The following is a 24,881-nucleotide window of genomic DNA, read 5'->3' as shown; positions in this document are numbered from 1 at the left end:
ACGTGCCTCCCTGCAGATGGTGTGTGCAGCATACTTGATTAATGTTACTCTGCTGTGATTAATGTATATAGCATTGTAATTATTTTTTCAGAGAAAAATCTCTGCATTTCCATTTGATTTAATTTGTGCTACTACTCATTGGCTAACATCCTCAAAGAACTGTTTCCATTTTCTCCATATCTCTGATATTTCAGACTGATAGTTGCACTTGTGTAGGAAATGATTTTTCTCAATTTTTGTATGTGTAGTGATGAATCTTTTCCACGGAGATATTTTTCAAAAAATAATCTCTGTATTTGGCAGGATCTCTGCCTGCCCATTTCCTCCCTCCTCCTCTTTTGCTTCTCTATCTTTCCAGCCCACGTCGCCTCTCTCCACAGTAATATGTTAGCAGCACTCTAAGCTTATTCAGTTTTAGTGTTCTGCATTTTTTTCAATTGGAAAATATTCCCTTGGCCTATTTTTAACCATGGAGCTCACACGTACAGCCCAGTTGTTTTCTTGTGCGGGAAAAATCTGCCATGGGAGTGGGAAGCTTAGCAGAAATCAGCAAGACCCTCTGAATAGAGGAGGTGCTGATGTTTAATCCATGTTACTGGGAGGAAAAGTTGTGGTGCTGAAAATCCAGTGGGTGCTGAGAAACAGAGAGATCCTCACCTCACCAACAACCTGGGAGGTCATTATTCATTAATTTGATTGCTGATTTGTCTATTTACTGAGCTAATATTTACTTAATACTATATGTGCCAGGATTTTCTGGAGGTTAAATGGGATAGTGTAGAAATTTCTTAGCAACTTGATGAATGGTAATGTCACTTACAGAGTTGGACAGATTAGGGTAACAGCAAATGTTTGGGTGGAGTAAACAAGCATTCCATTTTGGTCAAGTTACAACTGAAGTACAGTCATGCATGGCACAATAGCATTTCACTCCAGAATGGACTGTATGTATGACAGTGATCCCATGAAATTATAATGGAGTTGCCCTATCCAGGTATATCATTAAAAATTTTTATACCATATTTTACTGTGCCTTTCCTATTTAGATATGTTATATACACAAATTCTGACCACTATATTACAACTGTCTACAGTGTTCAGGACAGTAACATGCCGCACAAGTGTATAGCCTGGGATCAATAGGCTATCCCACATAGCCCAGGTGTGTAGTGAACTGTATCATCTAGGTTTGGGTAGGAACACTCTATGATATTCACACAGTGATGAAACTGCTTAACAATGCATTTCTCAGGACATATCTTCATTAAGTAATACATGATTGTATCCTACCCTCCATTTTTCAAATGAGGAAACTAACTTCCAATAGATGCCCAAGATTACATGGTTGGTAGGAGAGAGAACCAGGTCAGTCTGGTTCCAGGGCCAAGCTCCTCACTGTCCACTCCTCAGCCTCCAGGAGATGAAGCATGGTGCAATGGGTGCCCTCCAGGACCTGCCACTCTGCGCTTGTCTCTTTTATCACACTCAAATAACTGTCACCCAGAGCATACTGTCTCCCTGTATCTTGGAGGCAGATACTCATGACATAGACCCTAGAAGAGAAACATCATCTAATTTTAGGCATTATTTGTGACCCAATGAAAAGTTGTTATTAAAGGACACATTAATTGACTCATTTTCCTGTGATGACTCATTAATGAATGCTCTGGCAAAAGCATTCCCCTAGACATGTAGGAAGAAAAATAGAAAAAAAAAAAAAACAAAAAAAAACAAAGCTAACATAAGCAGAAGTCACTTTGTCCCTTCTCTGGAGATAAGCCAGTCCCTGGGTCTTGCTTTCAGGTATAGGGTCCTGTGACCAGGCCCCAGTGTGGCCCTGAGGAAAGGCATTCACACTTTGATTACATTTCACCTGTGTATGCTTAGTGAGTGGCAGTTCCATCAACTCATCACCTGACATCCACCAGCTTTCTTTCCTCTACTCACATTTCTGCATCATCAGATGCTCAAACACAGGACTAGAGGGACACAGATCCCTGAGGGGATTAGGGATAGTATACAGTCGTCCCTCAGTATCTGCAGATGATTGGTTCCATGACCTTCCCCCCTACCAAAATCTGAGGGTACTCAAGTCCCTGATATAAAATGGCATCATATTTGCCTATAACCTATGCATATCCTCTATACTTTAAATCATTTCCAGAGAATGTATAATACCCAATACAATGTAAATGCTATGTGAATAATTGTTCTACTGTGTTTTATTTATTTGTATTGTTTTTATTGTATTGTGATTTTTTGTTTATTTTTTTCCGAATATTTTCCATCTACAGTTGGCTGAATCCATTGATGTGGAACCTGTGGATAGGTACGGCCAAATGTATAAGCTCACGCTTTGAGGACTTTTCTTCTAGATTCTGTCTTACACACACAGGCACACATCACACACATAAAACATCCTTTTAAGGCCTGCAGCCTTCACAACTTAAAAAATATTTTCCCAATAGAAAAGGAAACAATTTTCAAGTCATTTCCTGAATGTTAAGCAGGCATTTATTTATACTCCCAGCCAAGCTTTCAAACTTCAAGGAAATGTATAATATTTTTCCCAGGGTGTTGGACTATAACATTTAAAAATTCTAAAATGATTCAAAGTATTTGAGAAACTGGTGCAAACACTGAAAGCTGGGGCAATAGGCTTATTCAGCCTGCAGCCCAGGTGGGGGCCTTTCCCCAAGCTTCCTGTCTCCCTGGCTGCACACAGCCAGAGGTTAGATGTGCTCTAAGCCCTGGCACAATGAGACAAAGTCACTCCTTCTCCTCACTCTTCCCTTTTCTATTCTGATAAGTTTGTAAGCAGATTGCAAACTATCACCTAAACATCTTTACCTTCCACAATGTGATCTCTCTAGAGATCATAGCAGGTGGCAAATTGGTCTTATTTATCGTTATTTGCATTTTTAATTTGTAGTATTTTAGGCCCAGAGAATTTTCACGAGTCTTAAGATGACAGTGCAAACATTAATACATAATTCATCATCTATTTTTCATAATACATGTGGTTAACAACCCACTGATAAACAGAAAAATCATTACCACTTTAAGTAGGATAAAGTTAGTTCTTGGCCCTACTCTTCCTCTCTGAGGTCTCAAAGGATAAATTGCTTGTGACTGAAGCACCATCCACAACCTCCATGCTATTTTGTCAACAGGAAGAGCCTTCTTTCTTGTAGCTTTGTTATTCTTCAGAACCACTAGATGTTAAATAACTGCAATACAGTGTTTGTGAGGCTTCCACAGTCTCTGATTCGGGCACACTGGATGCTTTTAAATGTAAGCGAAAGATGAGAAAGCAAGAGAGATACCCCTACCCCATACTGCTTTCTCTTTCCTTCCAAAGTCCTAAACCTCACTCTACAATATTCCTTTGTCATCTTTTCTTTCCATGTCCCCACTCTGCCCCATCAGGCATTGCTGTTTTCATAACTCAGTTGGAAGAAATATTAATTCCTCTAATCGTTTTGAAATAAAAGCTCCACAGAAAAATAAAATGCATAGACAAAATGCCCAGGAATTTGACTGGGAAGCAAATAAAGGAGACTAGCAAAATAAAATGGACCCTAAGCAATTTTATCACAAAGATGATCAGTGAAGAAAACCAAGCAGATTAATTCAGGAGAGCAGCAGACATCACACTGTGTTCTTGGTGGCTGTTACCCAACTGAAGTAGACAATTTTTTCATTTTTCCTTGCTACTCTAGGTGCCTCTACACAGGGAGCGCATATTCCACAAGGATGAAGCACTTCTGAGAAGTCCAGCTCACACTAATATTCCTTTTCTCTGGCTCTTACTGCATAGAAAAACCAATCAACCAAAATGTCATTTGTTGGCAGTGCTCCCAAAACCCATTTTAGGTACTGTGGGGAAGATCAAGAAGACACACTTTGCCCTCCATCACCATACAGTGAAGCAAATGATTGGGAACAGCTATTTAATGTGTATGGACTTTGTCCCCCCAACCAGCTTGTAACTTTCTTTACAGCTTCCTCGTTTCACTATGTCCATCAAATGCCGCTATTAAATCCACCCATGGAGGAAGAATTTAAACCATAAAGAAAAGGAGTCAAGTGCTTCATTAGTTGAAATGATTATCCTTTTAGGATTTCCTTTATTCCCTTCATCAAGTATTTCTGGAATGCTCACTAGCTTATTGGGTGCCACACAAGGCACCAGGGAGGCCCCAGTGACCACATCGAGTTTTAATATCTTTCTAGATCCAAGATGAGAGAGACATAAGAAAATCCTTGAACAGCTACATGATTTCTACACCAAAAAATAACGACTTGCCAGCAGGCATCTAACTCCAGCCACAATTTGCTGAAGACCTTGACATTGGCTGCAATTTTTGTTAATGACTAGTGTCTATTCTGGTGATAAATTAAAGTGACTCCAAAAACAATAGCCTGGGAAAACTATTTTTCATGGATGATGCTTCCTAGTCAGGAAGAGGTTTTCCCCGAATGAGTATTTTAGGGGATGTGGAGGATGACATATGACATTTCCAATAAGAATCTGATAGTTTTTTACACAATTGATGGCATCAGATCATCTCCATAATATGTGGCTACAAGCAGCAACATGTGGTCCCTTGAAAGCAGAATGGATTCAGAAATAGTGCATTTTAGAAGACACTCTCTTGCTCTTTATTTTTTTTTTTTTATTACAATTTGACTTCTTTCCTGCTAAGCTGCTCTCCTCTGAGAAGATTTATAATGTCAAGAATGCACATGTAAGGCTAGCTGAATAAGCAATAAAGTACTAAAGGAACAGTTATGTTAATTTATAATGTGCCATTTGTCGACAATCCAAAAGACATTACTTCAAACAAAGGTGACTAGGTGGATGTTAATAGCCAGCAAATGTATTGATGCAAACTCTTGTTCCAAGTAACTGCATTGTAGAAAGGATTTTTCATTACGTTACTGGTCTTCTTAATTGTCCACAATTTTCATATTTACTTTTAAAATAAAAAATTGTCCAAAATTTTCATATTTACTTTTAAAATCAAAATATCATAGTAGATGCTTTCAAATGAACTTCCAGTTTCAGATATTGCAAATACTGAAATATGCCAGATTTGAGTTTTACTAAAAAAAATTGACTCAGATGTAATTCCAAATGTTAGTTTAGTATCATTTTATTTAGCAAGGCTGGCATGCTCCCAGATACAGTAGAGAATTGTGCAATTTTCCAGATAATCTAATCCAAAAAAATCTTGTTTTGGCTTGAATTTTTAAAAAACTTTTTGGCTTGAAATATCTGAATTAATTAGTTTAGCCATTCCTTTCACATGGCCAATGCAGAATAGGTCTGAAGACTGTGCAACAAGCAAAGTTCAACCAATTTTCCTCAGCACATCCTTGACCTTAATGTTGGTAAGTAAGGTTTATTGTACAGAAAAAAAGAAAAAAGAGGCTATATTCCTTAAGAGTTTCTTTCAGTAATCTCTACCTCTACATCCACCAAGTTTTTCAGATGAGACCAAACAATGTAGGATTTAGAGAAGTGGCTTCAATTTAGTGGTTGGGTCTCAGGTGGAGGACAGATGACATAAAGTAAACTTCTTAAAGAATTCTTTTCTAGTCCCAATTTGTGGGGCCCTGCAACCTCCTCTTGGCCTGGCCTTTCTGTCCCTGGCTTATGGCATGAGCGTCTTCCTACAGAGAGGTTTCCATGACCTCATCTACATACAACAAAATTTTCTCCCTCTTCAGTCCCAGTGCCTCACACTCCAAATTCTCCAATTCTTATTTACCAGACAAATTAATTTCCCGAACTCTAGTTCTCATCACTTTAGTTCCCTAATTACAAACTTTCCACTGCTCTCCCTTTCCTACAAGACAACGTTAAAAGTGCTCAGCCTGACCTGCTGGGTCCTTTGAGATCCTTCCCCAAATGATCTCTTCAGCATTCCTCCTGAATGGCCTACCGGAAGCTTGTATTTGAGTCACATGGAACTACTCACCCTCCCTGCTCTGGCCCATTCTGGACCTCATCTTCACTTACCTCCTCCAAATGCCTACTCTCTCTTCCTGATGACCCAAACACTCCTACTCATTAAGGCCCAACCCAATTACATCTCCTTTGAGCCCTCCCTGAAAAATGCAGCCCAGGAGAACCTTCCTTTCTGTGAGCTGGTACCCATTCTTGGCCGTATAATTGTATGCCAAACAGGGCAGCTCCTCCAACGACATCTAGTTTGGATCATGAAGTTTTCACTTGCGGTAACAGCTGTGTGTGCAATACCTCTTTGTATGGCATGTAGCACATGATAGTCTGTAGTTGAATGGCAGGATGAGAAATAATGAGCCCAGTTGTGGTTCCTACTCTTCCAGCTATACCTTCTACAGTGGAGGATCCTCTATCATTCATGTAAAAACAAGTGAAACCTGAAAAGCTTGTTATACAAGCAAGGCTCTGGCCCTCAGTTTCCTGAAGTGGCTGAATTGACTCTGGGGTCTGAGTGCATAGATTAGAACAATGGTTTTGCTATTTACTGGCTATATGATCCTCTGTCTACTTCTGTGCCTTCATATAAAATGAGGCTAATAACAGTACTCAAGTCATCTGGTTGCTGAGAAGATTAAATAAGATCATATAGATAAAGTGGTTAGTGCTAGGCACACAATAACTGCCCACTAAATATTTGCTCTTGGCTGGGCGCAGTGGCTTATGCCTATAATCTCAGCATTTTGGGGGGCCGAGGTGGGCAGATCATGAGGTCAGGAGATCGAGACCATCCTGGTTAACACGGTGAAACCCTGTCTCAATTAAAAATACAAAAAATTTGCCGGACATGGTGGCAGTCACTTGTAGTCCCAGCTACTTGGGAGGCTGAGGCAGGAGAATGGCTTGAACCCAGGAGGCAGAGCTTGCAGTGGGCTGAGTTCATGCCACTGGACTCTAGCCTGGTTGACAGTGCAAGACTCCATCTCAAAAAAGGAAAAAAAAATTGCTCTTATTTTTATTAAACACTGTGTGAAAAGAATTTCCTACTTTAGGAAGTTTTCTCTTTCAGGTGGAATGTCAGTTGACAAAGCACAGGCCTGCTATTGAAAAATGCACTTTGGAGATGGGTTTCCATCCTCTAGGCTGGCCTGGCAGGTCAAGGTGTTCTCAGGGTGATTGAATTACAGAGCTTTCACCTGGGCTCATCTACTAGTTTGACAAACTCAGCTCTACAGAGACAGTTTCATTTTTATTTTCCTAAACCTCCTCCTCAGCCCATTGACAAGAAAATGGCAAGAGCTTCCCAGGTTTAAGAAAAGCTGCAGCCAGGTCTTCTTGTTAGACTGAGACTGATCAAAACATTCCAGGATGAGACAGAGATGTGAACAAGACAAATCAAAGCCACGTAGGTGAAACAATCAAGAAGTCTAAGCCTTGCACTAGGAAATAACCACAGGTCCTTAGGTATCCTAGACACTCCTGAGCTCCCTGAGACAGAGCTAAAGCATTGACATCAGAACCACAACATAATCCTGCCTGCACTCGTCTTTTACTGCATGGATTTGTACTCAAGTCACTTCTTACCGTATTTATGTAGTTTAAAATATTTCACCCAGAGGGCTGCTTTTCCTCAGGCCTACCTCTTATAGGTGAGATGTGTTCCCCTCCTCCCCTGGGCCTGCCTAGTAAGATCCCGAGGTTTCCCCCTTTCTTAGATTTGAAGACAACGCATTTCGCACTGGACACACGCGCAAGAGCCCCTTGGGCAACCTGCCTGCAGGGTACTAAGTGGGAGAGTTACCTTGAATTCAGTCTCGATGTTGGCTAGTCTGGCTAACTCGTTGCTGAGCTCCAGGGCGGTGAGGACAGGGTCTTCGCTGGACAGGGACAAGTAGGCGGCACTCGCCAGTCCTTTGTAGGCGTTCATGCGCGAGCGCGAGTGGCTGAAGGAGTCTTTCCGCTGTTTCTCGGTGCACTCAGTGCACTTGCAGAAGTAGTCATGGGGCCTCTCGATACGGGCACCCTTGAGCAGCAGGATGTGCACGATCTCATATTCCTGGCAGTGCGCCGCTAGGATGATGGGCGTGATGTCGTGGGAGAAGCGCGTGCCGTCCTCGTCGTAGGCATAGAAGTCGTCGTCACGCAGCTCCTGTTCCAGCGGGCTGAGCGTCAGGCGCTGGCCCTGCGCGAAGGCTGGGTGGTTGAGGATGGCCTCCACGATGCGCACGTAGCCCTTGCTGATGGCCAGCAGCAGCGCGTCCCCGACCCGTGCCAGGTTCTCCTTCTTTAGCAGCAGCTCCGTGACCTCTAGGTGCTCGTTGCCCACGGCCAGTTGCAGCGCGTTCTGCCCCATGTAGTCCACGCAGTTGAAGTTGAGGGTCTTGGACTCCTCCAGCATTTTCCGGACCACCGGGATGTTGCCATACTCAGCTGAGTCCAGGAAGCGTTCCTCCTCGGCCGTCAGGCTGGTGCCCTTCTCGTTGAACATGTAGGCGGGACCCCGGATGGCCTGGCGACGGCCCTTCTCCCTCAGCGTTGTGTGCCGGCGCTGCATGTTTTTGAAGGTGCTGCTCCCCAACCTATGGGACAGGGCAAAGATGCCAGGTTACTTTCCTGCGGATTCCCTAGCAGTAGAGCACACAATGGTTGAGATACACATAGAATATCATGCTTGGAATCCTATGAGGAATTGTGCAGTCTTACACAAATCATTGTCTCAGTCATCAAGATTCAGACACACTGGGTTACCTGAACTATTTCTTTCAAGTGGTAGAATATGACTCAGTTGTCTGTCTCTATATGCCTTGGGTGGAGACGGGGTGGCAGAGCTGAAAAATGGATCTGGAAGGACCCTAATAATAGATGGAGGATGGGTGTGGGATGGTGGTATGGCTGAAGGCTATTGGTTTTATTTCCATTTGTATAAAGTTGAGAGAGCCACTAAACCCCTCGGTGCTTCAGTTTTCCAACCTGCTCAATGCGGATAACTTACATGTGCTGCAGAGTCTGTAGGAGGATTAAATGAGGTAATTTGTGTGTAGAAAGTATAAGTCAATGTAGGTTTTATTCTGTTCCCTCTTGCCTCTTTTTATGCCCAGCTCTCCAAGGGCTGTGCCAAAGAGTTGGCCATCACAAATATGGCTGCCTTCGGTTCAGATGTCTCCCCCTGAATGAGCTCCTGCACCATGGCAAAACTGCAGCAACATGCATGCATACCACACGTGTCTGTTTCTACATTCTGTGCTATTCTCTATGGGGACAGTGCTTTCTGGTCCACACGCAACCTAAGCACCTATTAAAGGGCAAGATGTGGCAGGAAACAGGACTAGAATCATTGCCACTTGCTGATGGCCACTGAAGCAACTCTTCTGAGAGAATTCAGCCTTAGCTTCTTAATATTGAGCCTGTATTTTTACATGGATGGAAGAAATAGCTCAACTTACATGCTGGGTCCGCTTCTTATTGCTGTTTCCCAGTGTGGCCTAGTGTAGAGCTTAATACTAATGCTACTAATAATAACAGTTAACATTTATTAAGCACCTACTATATGCCAGGTATTATATTAAGAGCTTCACATGTATTAACTTGTGTAATTCTTGCATCAAATCTATGAGGAAGGTGCTATTATCATCCTCAGATGAAGATACTAAGAGTAGAGAGGCTGAAAGGCAGACTTTGGAGTCAGGATGTTTGGAGTAGGAATCCTGGCTCCACCATTTGCCAGTCTTGGACAATGTAAGTTACCCAAACTTACGTTGCCAAGGTGTTGAAACAGCAAACTAGAGACAATAACAGCTACTGTGTAATTTAAGCTCAAGTTGGGGATATGCCATCTCTAGCCAGCCTTGAGACCTTGAGCAGGTCCCAGCTTCTAGATCTCAAATAACTATGGAATAGAGGGGCTGGACCAAGTGTTTCCTAAGCCTTTACCAACTTGGACATCTTAAACGTTGTTGATTCTCCAATTGGTTCTACCTGTATTTTCTATTTTTCTTTTCTACTCTACCTCCACTCACATTATTCAGAGAATATTAGAATGGCATAAATTTTAACAAGAGTGTATCTTTTTTAAAGAGTAAGTACTTGGATATTTGTTTTTAACTATTTTCCATGGTCCCAGAGAATTGCTTTTTTTTTTAAAATTCATCATGTCTTCATGCATAAACAATACTTAATATTTCACTTTAGCCATTTTTAAAAAATAATCAAACAAAAATGATTACAGAGAAAGGCTTTAAAATTAAATCCAATGTTTTGAGATTTTAAAAAGTCATGCAATTAGCCTTGTGAATGTTTAAATTGGGGACTCCATTTAGTTTTCTGCTCATTTTACCTTTTGACCTGCTCAACCTGCTCAAACCTTTTCGGTTTTAGTTTCTTGGGGGCCCTATGTTTGGTATGAAGCAAAGAATGGGGATCAGATCTTGGTACTCTAATCCTGCCTGGAGCTGAGTCACACTTCCCTTGGGAAAAGCTGCTAAATTATACAGTGGAGCTAACTTCTTTATCTGCACAAAATAAAAAGAATCATTATGGGCAACTCCCTCAAAAGGCAACCGTGGGTGATAAATCCTAACCGAGAGCTCTGTACACCTTTAGGAAGAGCGTCTGAACCACTGTCCACTTTTTAAAAGTGCACTTTGATAAAAGATTGCTGGGGAAAAGACTGTCAGAATTCAAGTTCATGAGATACTTCTGAGCCCATTCTTTTCAACAATGCCATCATTCCAGAGACAGTCTGTTCATTGGTACCAAAGGCAGACTGTGGATTAGGAATCCCAGAGAAACATTTACAGGAGAGAAAGATTCACAAATAGTGTGCAGGCACTTATTATTATAGGGTTTTCAGAAAGAGAAAGTTACTGAGTTGAAAGCTAAGCAGTTACCCCATTTGTATTCCCAAGAGGCTTTGTTTCAGGAGATGTAATGGACTTAGTTTCAAGGCCTGTCATCTGGGCACACACACACACAGGTAGAAGTTGAACCCAAGGAAGACTGATAATAATCTTTTTCATGGAAGTACTCAGCCTGTCCTACGATAGGCTTCTACTTCTCTCAAAACCACTTTGTTAGACTTAGCCATCACAACCCAACCTGAGAAAAAGCAGTTTACACTCAAGAGCATCTGAGCAGTGTGTCAGATACGAAACAGCAGCTGTCTAAGAAGAAGCCGGCACTACAGCTTGATTCCACGTCACTTTTCCATTAGAGGTCTGCTCAAGAGGGAGAATAGGTCAGACTACAAGGTCAAGGATACCCAACTATTACACAGCAACAAGCCATGGAGAGATTAACTCAAAGGAAATTTAATGACTACTGAACCAAGTCATAGCAGAGAAATATTTCACAAGGAACACATAAGTACCCAATCTAAATTCAGAGTCCCTGTGAATATCACAGACACTGCAGCCTACAAACTTAAAGGATATTCAAGCATTGTTTATTCATTCCACTCATTACAAAACAAAACAAAACAAAACGTAAAAAGCAAAGTATTAGCATTCTCATCTTTTAGGTGAAGAAACTCTGGTAGGCCAAGTGAAAACACTAAATCTTAGGTCCTAAGACTTTGGACAAATAATTTCTGCACAACGGTAGGGCATCATATAAATCTTGATGTTTCTATAATAACTATGTTTTATCAAAGAAAAGAATATATGTGTATAGCTAGTACTTGGCAGATGTTAAAATGTCCTCACCATGTGACATGCATTTTTCTGAATGCCCTTGAAAGCAGACACCCAGATGTAGTAAGAAATAAACAAGACTCTTTTGCAGCCTTTAAAACCTCAGCCTTGAAACACATTTGGATGCTCACAAAATTGTCGGTTCTGCTCCTTTCCTAGCAGAATTTAGCGTTAAAAATGAAACCTTATGAGCCTTAAAGGAATGTATGCATATAAGCAGATAATGGCATATGCTACTCAGTGAAATTGCGTCCAATGCGAGGGGCTTCACAATAGACTATGAAGCCATGAGAATTGATGCACATATTGATGGAGGCCTTTTAACCTCACTGTGGGCTTTTTATTAGCTCTGACTACCTCTTACCCTAATATCCCTCTAATGATGCTTTTTAAACATTTATGCACTTGTGAATATATTCAGCCACCATATCCTTGCTGTTTAATCTTGATATCACAGATATTCATGTTTTAGCTATATATATCACATGGGTTGGAAAGAATCCACAAAAGATGATGTGTCAGATAAAGTCACATGGTTCACAGTAGTTGGTGGCCAAAGCTCACACTCATGAATCAGATGTGCCACTGCTGAACTCTGGTGATCCTATCACAGTTTTAGGGCCAATGATAAGCAAAACGAATCTCCCTAAAATGCATTTGGAATTTGATTGCCTTATTTTAGTATTTTTCTTAAAAATGAACTTTGAACGCAAATACGTATTTGTTTGCATGTATTATTGAGATAATGAGTGATTAAATACCCCAGTTAGATACTATGTTTTACATTTTCCAGAAGTGCATACAACTGACATTTGATGTCATTCGGAAGAAGGATTCCAGTGGAAACAAAACCATATATGAGAGGAAGACTGATTATTAAACTCCCTCTTGATCCTTCAGTTGCTATTTTTATCAAGCTGCTCTTACAGATGCATCAGCCAGTCTGAAGGAAGCCAGATGTCATTGATCCATGAAAAGTATGAATCTTGTGCCCTAAGTCCAGCTGCACATGAGCATGGCCATAAAGGCTTTTGGAGACAGAAATTGTGCTTAATTACTAAAGAAAAAAAGGCCACTTAATCAAAATGTCTTTTTAGAGATATTTGTTGTCTCTTGTCTAAAATTGCTACATGTATCAAAGGTCTCTATGGAAATTATCCAATCTTAAAATCAATTCAGCCTGTAATATTCCCCTACTGGAAATAGAACCAAACAGAATCTAGGAGTCAGATCAAACACCCAGGAAAACCCAGCTTTGCTCTGGGCATCTTCTCCCAAGAGTACGTTTTCTGAGTATTAGTCTAGAGCAACAGTGATAAAATAGTCAAGTTATTTGGAGTCTTCTTCTAAACCACAGGTCTCCTGCCAAAATAACGGGAGTGATAAAGCCCATTCCTCATGTTCCTCAGGAGCACAGTGAAAATTAAATAATGTCTACCAAATGCCCTGGATACCGTAACACTATATACAAATGTCCATGACAGTAATGATCAAAATCTTACCTATCAATGCACTTAAGTACACAATTATTAGAATTGTCTCACATTTTACTGGACATTGATATACTCAGCTTAGCTATTTTTCTAAATGACTATACAATAGTTATATTTAACATATATTACACATTTACCATGTAGGCACTGTCCTAACTGCTTTACATAAATTACTGTTTTAAATAAATTATCTTCTGATAAGCTTAGCTATTTTCCTGAATGACTATTTAATCATAGTGATCAACATTTGTTTCACATTAACCATGTACCAGCTACATGCTGAGTAATTTATGTGCATTGTCATTTATATTTATTTATTCATTTATTTTTCAAATAAGATATAAAGATAAATTTAATGTTATAGGTACTCAACACAATAATGCCAGACGTAAAGACAAATGGCAATATAATGATGAATGAATTGTAAATATAAACATATAAAAAAGGAGGTAAGTACATAAATAATTAACCGAAGATGATTAAAATGTATAGCGAACACAACACATTTGAGAATATGCATTATCATTTTAAGTTCTCACAAACTATTACATGGTTTAGGTGCTATTGTCATTCCCATTTAACAGATGATGAAGTGATGGTCAAATTAATTAACCACTTTTCTGAAGCTACACAACATGCCAGAGGTAGACTCACTGTTAAGGGTCTAGTCTGTCTGCTTTGAAAGTCTGTGCTTTTGGCTAGTATGCCACTGCCAGCCATCTTCTTTCTGTCTTTCTGATTTTTTTTTTTCTGAGTTTCTTTAGACTGTAACTTTTTCCATTAGAGTTCAAGATCCTTGAGGGTAAGGAATACTCGTGTATATGGTATATGCACCTGGTGCCCTATACTCCTGACACCTGGCACATGGTGCTTGGTCAACCAACTTAATTCATTCCTAAATATTTGAATCTGTGTTGGTCATTTAAGAAGATCAGTACATTGGAGCTGTTGGTGTTTACCAGCATCTTCCTTCTCACAAAATATAGGAGCCATATAATTCTATAACAGTTATTTCCTGCTTATGACTGACAACATTTAAAATAAGGTATGAATTCCTAAGTAAAATCAGTTTCTAATTAGCTCCACTATAAATTATGGCCCATAAGTTGCTAGATGAAGCAGCTAATATCAGAAGGCATATGACACCCTTTGGTGACTGAGTCAGAAAATTGAGACATTCTCACTTCTTCATGCTACTTCTGAAAATTTTTACATATTTTCAAAGGCATCCAACTTATTTCTAGGTATCACCTTCCTTTTTCTGTTGAAGTTGAGGTGAGATAGTGAACGTAAACTGTTTATCATCACCTTGTAAGTGCTCTAGTGACATTGCATATTATTAGCTCTATTTTAGCTTATTACAACTATATTAATTGTGGGTTTAAGGCATTTAAGTTCCCACCTAAGCTACTGATAATAATTTGCTTGTACAACATATGTACTTTAAATAAGGAAAAAAAGATACCCACCTAACTACCCCCATGATATACACGAGTTCATACATTTTACCAGTTAATCCTACAGGAAACAAGCAAAGTATCCTTCTTCTACTCATTAAAATGTATTACATTAAGATATACTTCCCAAAAAATTCTACTAATGTGAGATAGTTTTTCCATTGCATCTTGGAATAAAAATATTGTCTAGTGTTCCTGAGTGCTAATAAATGTTTCTATTTGTAATTTATTTTCATTTAGAGAAGAAGTTATCCTCAGTTTTTTCAAACTGCCCTAGGTACCACCTATCTAAATATAACTAGTGCTTTGTATGTGCTTCTATTTTTCTTTTTACTTTTAAAATCCTTATTTTCCTATTTTGGAAGTTGGAAGTTATGAAACTGGATGTCTGTATCTCATTGTGTATAGCTCCAGGTGGAGCTGAAACAAGTTTTGATAGTTTTATGTTTTAAAAAGATTTTTCTTGAAATAAAATAGATATGTGTAACCTTTTGATGATTTCACTGACCTCTGTGATAAGAGTCTGAAATAAACATCTACTACCGAGAAAGTAAGAGAGACCCTTATATTGTGAAATGACAATACTAAAAAAAAAAGTAACATGCTGAATATTTATATGGAGGGAAATGCTGATTGCTTTTACTAAGCAAGAACTCCTGGTATCTCTTATCCAAAATACCACATGCATTCTGCAATTAGCCTCAATGAGGCTCCACATAGTTCTGATTTTTTTCTGGGTTAATTACTGCCTAAAGGAGTTATCTAGTCTACATGCCCCTAAGTTTAGGAGCAAGTGTTTTTGGAAATAAATATTTATGAAAGGGTAATTGTGACATAGAAGTTTGGTAAGTTTTTAAATAGTTGAATCAATATCATTGTTAAAAAGATCTTGGAGATTGGATTTGCACCACATCCATAATGAATATTCTGGATTTAATGTGAATTCATTCATAAATCTGATGTGTGCCTGGTGCTTCAGAAATAGGACTCACCAGCAGGTGGCATTCTGAGGCAAAAATTCACTGAGTGCCACCAGGCAGGGTCAATCATTATTGCCTTTTCTGAATCTACCCTGAATCCATTATGTCTTTAAATTACAATTAATAGCAATAGCATTTTGGTTGTGTCTACTCAATCATAGGTAAGTGAATTTACAACTTCAAACTTAAAGGGGAGATTCAGAGTTTCAAAGCTCTGCCTAGATTACACCTCTTTCATTAGGAGCATATTTGTTATTTTGAAATGGATGTCTGAAGGAGATATATAGCTCAGATCATATTTTCAGCAAGAAAAAAAGAAAAATGACAATTTTTTTTTGCCACCTGTAGTTCTTTAATGGTGGCTGCTTATTAGAACATAACCCTCTCCCTTCTCTCAACCCCATATTTATATTATGACATATACAACCACATAAATACATTAGAAAGCTGTCAGTAGTGAAAGGAAAGAAGAGACAACACATACACACTCTTCTAGGAATAAAACTGTATTACTCTAGCACAAAAGGAATAGGCTACTGAGACGAGTTGTCTATTTCTAAATGGCTTTGAAAACTTAGACATTCAATGAAAGAAAAAAAAATTTCTTCTACCAACTCAACAAATAAGAAAGACCTCAGATCTATCTAAAAATCTAAGCAGTGCACTAGAGGAAGAAAGCTGATAAATAAAAGTTCAATTCCATATTTTAGCGAGAACACAACCTCCACTGGAAAAAAAGATCAATATGAAAGAACCATCATAGCTGCTTACATTGAGGGTTTAATACGCAGGCTTGTTCCTCCTCTAGATGACCGGAATCCGGTGCTGAGTCGCGGGAAGCTGGCTCCCCATGGGTGGCAGCCAAGGGTGTACCGCTCTCCGTGGTGCTGAAGTATAGAGCTGGTCAAGTGAGTGGAGTTGCAACGATGTGAAAGCGCGCTCCGCTGTTCTTTGTGCTGCAATGGTAAAAACTCTCCTTCCGAGGCAGAACCGTGTTACCGTCCTTTTCCTAATCGGGGGGAAATTTCCCAGAGAACATGACGGAGAAGCATCTGTGTGTGAGAGTGGCATGCGGCGTGGTGATGTGTTGGTATAGTCCCCACCCCCTCTTCCCGACGTAGCTTGAAAGGGAGGTAGCAACTCTTTCTTCCTACCATAGCTCCTCAGGATTTCTACCTGCCCCTTCCTCTGTCCCAGAACAGCACATCACACACACACACACACACACACACACACACACACACACACACACACCCCTCGTTATATAAGGCAGCATGTTCTGGTTTCTGAGGCAGAATACTCATTGGTTTAAACAAATGAGGAATGAGTTGGTTTCCTACCTGTTGTGTCTGTGTGTTTACAGAGGGAGGGGTTTAAAAAGAAAACTAAAACTAGAGAAGCCTAAAGAGCGATAGAAGTAGTTTTCTTTCATAAGTCTCATCAACCCACCACACTTTGTCTTCTGTGAGTGATGTATCTTCCAACTTTACTATTTTGGTTCAGTGGGGTAGAGTAAGTCTCACGTTAGTAACAAGACTAAAAGGATTAGGTTTCATTTGCAACTTTCCACTTTTTGAAAGGAAATTCTCAATCCAAAATACCATTTCCCTAACAGTTCCCACACTCACCAATTGCTATGTTACCAAATGGTCTATGATTCTTAAACACTGAGGTACTTTAATGACATCATTGGAGAGAAACCATCTTAATTGAAATATTGCCTGTGTAAGAAAAATCACAATTGCTTCTACAATCTACCTGGGTAACTGCCCAATAAATCAGAGTGGTTATTCTCTGAAATCAATTCACGGCTTAATAACTGACACTCTGTAAAACTGTTGCTGTGTGCACGTGCAATACTTAGGGATAAAGAGTTGCTTATAATGTACACGTGACCATTCTAGTTTTTACATCCAAATGAGATTGCATTGGTTTATTAATATGCTACTAGTATTTTCTCTGGATATAACATGGTATGTGGGAAAAGACCTTGGGATTTTGATTCACTTATTAACTGTGTGACTTTAGACATGACAATAAACCCATTGAATCTCAGTCTTCTCATATGTGAATGGTGGGTAACAATAGGGTTTATAATATCTTTTACGAATTGTTGTGGTGATAATTAATTGAAAAATCATATACAAATAACTCCAAAGAGCTCACACTTAAGGTGTGCATGGTAAGTTTGAATGTTCCTTTTAATTTTTTAAAAATTTGAGACACGGTCTCACAGTGGTACAATCATGGCTTACTGTAGCCTTGACCTCCCAGGCTCAAGTGATCCTCTTCCCTCATCCTCCAAAGTAGCTATACAGGCACATACCACCAGAGCTAGCTAATTTTTAATTTTTTAGTAGAGACAGTGTCCTACTACGTTGCCTAGGCTGATCTCGAACTCCTGGGCTCAAGCTATTCTCCTGCCTCAGCCTCACAAAGGGGTGGGATTACAGGCATGAGCCACAGTGCTCAACCCAGTTTGAAAGTTCTTCTCCTCTGCTTGCTCAAGAGAAGTTAAGGTAGTTCTCTAGTTCTGGGAAAGGTGGCATGAACCTGTAGTCCCAGCTACTTGGGAGGCTGAGACATGAGGATCACTTGAACCTAGGAGGCTGAGGTTACAGTGAGCTGAGATCATGCCACTGTACTCCAGCCTGTGTGACAGAGTGAGATCCTGTCTTGAAGAGCAAAGAAACCAACAACAACAAAATCCTCCAAAGACTGGCAATAAGTGAATTTTATTCTTATAAGCCTCCACACAAGCTTTACAATATTAATAATTATGCTTTGTTGGATAAAATACCATTCTAAAAAGAAATTTTCTAAAATTAAGACTTTCCTTAAAAAAATTACAGGCTTGAAGGATACAGAAATTTTATTTTTTATTAGAATCAGAAACAAATAGATTTATGCATTTGAATAAAATGCTAATGAATTAAGAGCTGTTTAGTATTGCAATGAAGTGTGGAACAAAATACAAATGTGAAGCTGATAAAAGTGTCTTACACAACTAAAAAGTTAGAAGATTGGCTCTGACAAATGATAATATCCTTTTGACATTATCAAAAGGATTTTGGGATCCTCATCATCATGATTAGTGAAGTAGTGTAGAATGAGATAACTCTTAATCATACAATACTTTTAAAAGAATACTGGTTTGTGGCTTTTAGTTGATGATGGAATTGAAGTCTCATTATATTCTGTTTTTAATAAACAGCCAAGAGTGTATTTTCATAAAACTCTGACATGAATAATGTCCTTGTTTTCAATATTGATAAGCTTATTAAAAAAATTAAACCATATTTTAGAAAGTTGTACCAATGATGGTATGACAGTCAAATGTGTGTGTGTGTGTGTGTGTGTGTGTGTGTGTGTGTGTGTATATATATATTCTCTCTCTCATATATATATATGTGTGTATTTATGTATATATAAAAGAGAGAAAAGAAATGAGCTAATTATTTTCTAGATATATTAATTAATTGAAGACAAGTCAGAGTCAGGCCAGACAGCTCTTCAAAAGTGATAAGATGACATTTTGCCAAGGATCCAGTCCTCAAGATCCTTATAATTAGAGTACTTTATCATTTCCAGAGCATATCATACACAGATATTTGGTTCAACGAGGCAAATACTTGTAATCTGAAAAAATGTTGCATCCATATCAAATTTTCAATATATAAAACACAGAAGTAATTAGAACTTCACTATCAACAGTGAAAGTTCAGAAGATGCTCCGTTTTTGGACTAGAGGATGTGTAAATTTCCTGCATAAGGACTTGAATTTTGCATCTCCCAGTCTCAAACAGACATAGGCTCACAGTAGAATTTAGTGGTTAAGAGTATGTACAGCTTCTAGTCAAATTTCCTGTGTTTTAATCCCAAATTTCCTATTCCTCAAGTGTGTCCCTAAGTTTTATCACCTGTGAGATGAAAGTAACAACAGTTTCTCACTTGTAGAATTATAGTGAAGATAAAATGAGACAACACACACAAAGAGCTTACAGCAGAACCTGGCACATAGAGCTCAGCCTATGTCAGCTTTCGCTGCTGCTTAACAACTCACCCTGTGACTGAACAGTGAACATACTATTGATCCGTGGTTCTCAGACTTTGTGTGCTCCATTATTGTCTAACTAACCTGTTAAAAATATAAACATACAAATTTCTGGTTCCCTAGAAAAATAAGTACTTTATCTCCTTAAGAACCTAAAGTGATTCTGATGCAGATGATTCATAAATCACACTTTGGGGGAACACTGCTATTTATTGTCCATTGAATGACTAGGTTGTTTTAGAAACCAAAGCCATGAATATGAAGGTTTATTTCAAATAAATGAGTTTTTTAGGAGACCATTCCCCCTTTTTTTCCTCTCTCAGAATGTTCCTTAAGTCTGTGCAACTTTGTGTGGTTACTAGTCAGGTCTGGTTCTTTCTCCTAGATAGAAATATATTGAGCAGACTTCTTAGGCATTAGATTTAAGGAATTAATGTAAATCAGTTTCCATAGAAAAATTCTGGCTGAAATTGCTAGAAGCCACTATGCTGAACCCACTCAAAAAGTAGATCTCTCTCATTTTGATTAATGACAGCATCACTGTAAAGCTTCTTTTGAGTGAGCACAAAATCTGGGGAAAAATTTTGTGCTCTAGACTGTTCTCAAGTGATGAAAAATTGTGTTTTTATTTACAAAACAGGGAGTGACTGGAAATAGCACTATGTCTCAAAGTGATGATAAGAATGATGCTAATTTAATTCTATTCATATTTATGTGTTTTATGAAAAATTATTCATCTTTCAGTTTGGGCTATAACTTTGCAGATTTCAATGGTTATGCTTTTACAGGACTTATGTAAGCTATAATTGGCTTGTAACCTATTAAAGTTTTCTTACAAAAGCAAACTGAAACCCATATGAAGTATTTATTCATTGCTATTGTTTGAACGTCTCCTCCAAAACTCTTGTTGAAATTTAATTATCATTGTAATGGTATTAAGAGGTGGGACATTTCAGAAGTGATTAGGTTATGAGAGCTTCACCTTCATAAATGGATTAACACCTTTATATTGGGAGTGGGTTATTGTGGGAGTCCAGCCTCCTTCTCTGTTTCTTGAGCTTACCCTTTTGCCTTTCACCAAGGGATGATCCTTTGCATGTGGTGCCTTCTGCCATGTTATGACACAGTAAAAAAATCCATCACCAGATGTGGCCCTTGATTTTGGACTTCACAGCCTTCAGAATTATTAGACAAATAAATCTCTTTCCTTTATAGATTACTCAGTCTGTGGTATTCTGTTACAGCAGCAGCAAACAGACTAAGACATTTATGTTCTGCCTTAAAAACACAAGAAAGATTTAAGATGGTGTGGTCAGAATGGAAACCCTCCTTCAATTAAAGAAGTGTGTAGGAATGGCAGTCAGCGGATAGCCTCCAGCTGCCATATCCTTCAGGGTCTGCCTCAGGTACAAAGAGCCACCTTACCCGGGCCACACCCTTTGCAGGATAGACTATATTTTATGACTGAGTAAGGTGAGAGAATACAGACCATTTCAGGAACATGCTTATGCAGAATACTCTTTCCAGGACTTGCTGCTATATTGCCTGCATTATCATAGTTTGATTTCTTCCTCTCCCCAATACTGCTTCCTCCCTTTTCCTTTTAAAAATGTTGATCCCTAGTAAATATTTTTCACCTTAAACTCTATATCAGTGTCTACTGCTGAAAAACCTAACCTGTATTCATTGATATCAGGAATGAATTGAGAAACTAGGTGATACGATGGCATGTTTGAGCTGGACTGCCACCATGTAGTTGGCACTGACCCTATCACTGGTCATAGACGGAGCACAGATGGCCCATGAAACAAGGTGATGGTTCAGTTAAGTTTTCACCTGTGGTGAATTGGGATGTTATGCTTGTAGAAGAGAATGCATTGGTAAGTGGGAAATATGCATTTGAAACTCACCAGAGAAATAATAATGACAAGCACAATGGCTTTGGATAGCTATCATTAAATGCCACCTGTATTCAACAGAAAGATAAGTAGCTGAGGATGCCTAATAGGCAATAGAATTCCAGGTGTAAAAGCTGGAGGACATCTTGGTGGCAAAGAAGCTCTTAAAAACTCTGTTGGGAGAATATAGAAAGTCAAAGTCTCAGACTGGGAAATCATATTCAGAGTGACTGAATTTCATAGATAATGAAATGGCCAACTAAGGATGATCTGTCATGTCAGATTATCACCTTAAGAAAGTACAGAACTCTAAAGAGATTGAGATATCTACATGATATCTCAGAAAATTTTGTTTCCCAGTTGACCCTCAATCACTAGAGTGATTGGTCATAAGACCCCCAAATACACAAAATCTCATACTCAAATCCTGCAGTCGTCACCATGGAACCTGCATATAGGAAAATCAGCCCTTCATATATGTGGGCTTCACATCCTCTGAATACCATATTTTTGAGCTATGTTTTGTAGAAGAAAATCTATAATACATATAAGTGGACCCACATAGTTAGAATCTGTGTTGTTCGAGGGTCAACTGTACCTCTGAACCCTCTGAGCCTGAAGACATGGTCCATCATCCATATTAAGAACTAGCAGCTGTCACCTCGTGCTGGAATACATTATATAGGTCTCACCCCCATTAGGTACACGTGCATGCCCAGGGCCAATACCACTTTCCTTCCTGCCCACAAAGCCTGAACTAAGGTTAACTTGTACACAGGGTCTGAGTTGACATTAATATCCATAGACCCATAATATAGCAGAGGATGTTCTAAACCTGATTAAGTCAGGAAAGGGACAATTTCCTCAAAAAGCTATAGGAACTAGCCAACATATATTAGAAAAAATCAGGGGAGTATATTTGGAATGGGATTATGAGGATGCTTGACTAAGGGGTCCTGTAATAAAAATTAGATGGTGAAGAGTTTATTGACTTGGTAATGTTCTCTTCCATTGTAGGATTTAACATCTCGGCAAGGTTCTGAGGGATGGTGTGAACTTACTCCTAGGATGGTCTCTGGAAACATAAAAAAGCAATAGTTCACATCACACAAAGCTGAAGTGACATAATTTTCATGGCAAAAGATGAAGGAAAGAAATGAAAAACTTATAGATGTGAGGATGCCAGAATCAATATATCCTGTTTGGCTAGGAGGTCCCTGAGGTGATCATGTTCATGAGGTCCAGAGGACACATCTTTTTACCAAAGGCATCAGAAATGCACTGACTAAATGTCCACCAGGATCACTGAAATTTTAATTCATGGTTCTTCTCTTTAAGCCAAGGTTGATGGTGGGATAGTCTGTTACAGAACTTACTCACTGGTAACAATGGGCATGAGAGAACCCTGAAACAATAGAGGCCAGGTGGAGGTGCTTCAACATCCTAAACCAGACTGTTGCAATTACTGTAATGATGAGCAAGATTGGAGGGTAAGGAAACATAACTCACAGAGTTATGAAAATGGTTAGTAGAACATAGCACCCCTAGGGGAAAAAACAGGCAACTGACTACGATACTATTCAGTTTGTGCCTGTAGAAAAATCAAGAAAGAATGACTGGCAGGCCGAGGATGTCATTCTGATGAAAAGTTGTAATTCCACACCATAAATATGTATTACTAAATGAAAAGGCCAATCTGAAAAAGCTGTATACTGTATGATTCCAACTATATGACATTCTGGAAAAGGAGAGCTGTGCAGATAGTAAAAATATCAGTGGTTGCTAGCAGTTGGGGGAAGGGAGAAATTAATAGGCACATCACAGAGGATTTTTAAGGCAGTAAAACTGCTCTATATGATACTATAATTAAGACTAGATACAGGCTGGGTATGGTGACTCACGCCTTTAATCCCAGCACTTTGGGAAGCTGAGGCGGGTGGATCACAAGGTCAGGAGATTGAGACCATCCTGACCAACATGGCGAAACCCCATCTCTACTAAAAGGACAAAAATTAGCCGCACACAGTGGCAAGTGCCTGTAATCCCAGCTACTCCGGAGGCTGAGGCAGGAGAATCGCTTGAACCCGGGAGGTGGAGGTTGCAGTGATCCCAGGTCATGCCACTGCACTCCAGTCTGGCAACAGAACGAGACTCCATCTCAAAGAAAAAAAAAAAAGGATACGTAGCATTACACATTTGTCAAAACCTGTAGAGTGTACAACACCCTAATATAAACTCTAATGTAAACTGTGGACTTTGGGTGGTAATGATTTGTCAGTATAGATTCAGTGATTGTAGCAAATGTACCACTCCAGTGTGTGGTGTTTATAACGAGAGGAGACTGTATATGTGTGGGGATTGGGGGTGTGTGGGAGCTCTCTGTATTTTCTGTTAAATTTCACTGTGACCCCAAAATTGTTCTAAAAATATAGTCTGTTAGAAAAGTCATAATTCCTTGCCAGTTTGTGGATCTGATCTTGTTTTCAAACCTGGAAAGGATTGAAGAGGTAGACCAATTCCTAGGAGAAAGAACCCTAGATTCTTTACATGGTCATGATTTCCTCAGTCATTCCCCAAAGGATTGTCAGCGGTGGGCAAATATATCATTTATAGTTTGGGTCAAGGACTAGTGAGAGAATCAAACGTGGGCTTTGAGGTTCTGGAGCATGGCCATCCATCTGAAGTGGAGAATTTTACACCTTTTGCAACAACTTCTGGCATGCTACTGGATCCAAGTAGAGGTGGGTCACCTGACCATAAGAAACCAAGTGACTATATGTCTAGAACTGTCCATTATGAGCTGGGTCCTGTCAGATATACTATGTTATAAGGTCAGCTGAGTCCAGGCACAATTAGTTATAAAATGAATGTGGTATATCTAGGACTGTGGGCTGGGTAGACCAGGAAACCCAAGCAAGCTTGAGCATGAACAGGGGGCTCCAGTCCACATGGCACTCACCACTGTGGCACCAGCATACCTCCCTCAGCTCATATCTATGGCTATGTGGAGAACTTAATACACAAGGTAAAGGAGTACAAAAACCCTGAGTTTGGCGTATAGATAGGTTGGCTTAGTATTTGGGTACAAATTAAAATGAATGGCAGCTATTCAAATCTCATTCAATCAATCTCATTCAGAGATGGCTTTGAAAGGCAAGGAAATCCTCCCAAGGCAGAGAAATGGACTTGCTTATTTCCTTTCATAGAAAGAGAGCTAACTTGAGGTTAAATTCATACAAACTCATGGACAGTGACGAATGGCCTGCCCACCTTGTTGCAAACCTGGAGGGAGAAAGAGAATGGAACATTGGTGACAAGAAAGTAAGGTAGAGGCATGTGAA

General features: G+C 39.4%; 1 protein-coding gene and 1 long non-coding RNA gene across 4 annotated transcripts in view; one reads left to right on the top strand and one right to left on the bottom strand.

The window, feature by feature from the left end:
* Window positions 1–16,464, bottom strand: part of LOC105467107 (transient receptor potential cation channel subfamily C member 7) — a 141,124-nt gene extending 124,660 nt beyond the window's left edge. For both annotated transcript variants that reach the window (XM_011716484.2, XM_011716485.3), the window contains exons 1-2: window positions 16,360–16,464; window positions 7,773–8,550 (exon numbers count right to left, since the gene is read on the bottom strand). In XM_011716484.2, coding sequence (XP_011714786.2) covers window positions 7,773–8,550; window positions 16,360–16,361 — 780 coding nt within the window. In that variant the 5' untranslated portion in view covers window positions 16,362–16,464. The remainder of the gene's footprint in view (window positions 1–7,772; window positions 8,551–16,359) is intronic.
* Window positions 1–16,485, top strand: part of LOC105467106 (uncharacterized) — a 43,172-nt gene extending 26,687 nt beyond the window's left edge. The window contains exon 6 of one of the 2 annotated variants that reach the window (XR_978618.2): window positions 16,397–16,485. This is a non-coding gene — a long non-coding RNA (uncharacterized lncRNA). Of the gene's footprint in view, window positions 1–12,451; window positions 12,683–16,396 lie in introns of those variants that run through there. The other variant, XR_978617.3, reaches the window with a different exon arrangement.
* Window positions 16,486–24,881: the final 8,396 nt, after the last annotated feature.

Source organism: Macaca nemestrina, chromosome 6 (genome assembly GCF_043159975.1).
Source record: "Macaca nemestrina isolate mMacNem1 chromosome 6, mMacNem.hap1, whole genome shotgun sequence".
Taxonomy (NCBI): Eukaryota; Metazoa; Chordata; class Mammalia; order Primates; family Cercopithecidae; genus Macaca; species Macaca nemestrina.
The sequence above is the reverse complement of the archived record's forward strand: the minus strand, read 5'-3'. Positions and strand labels throughout refer to the sequence as shown.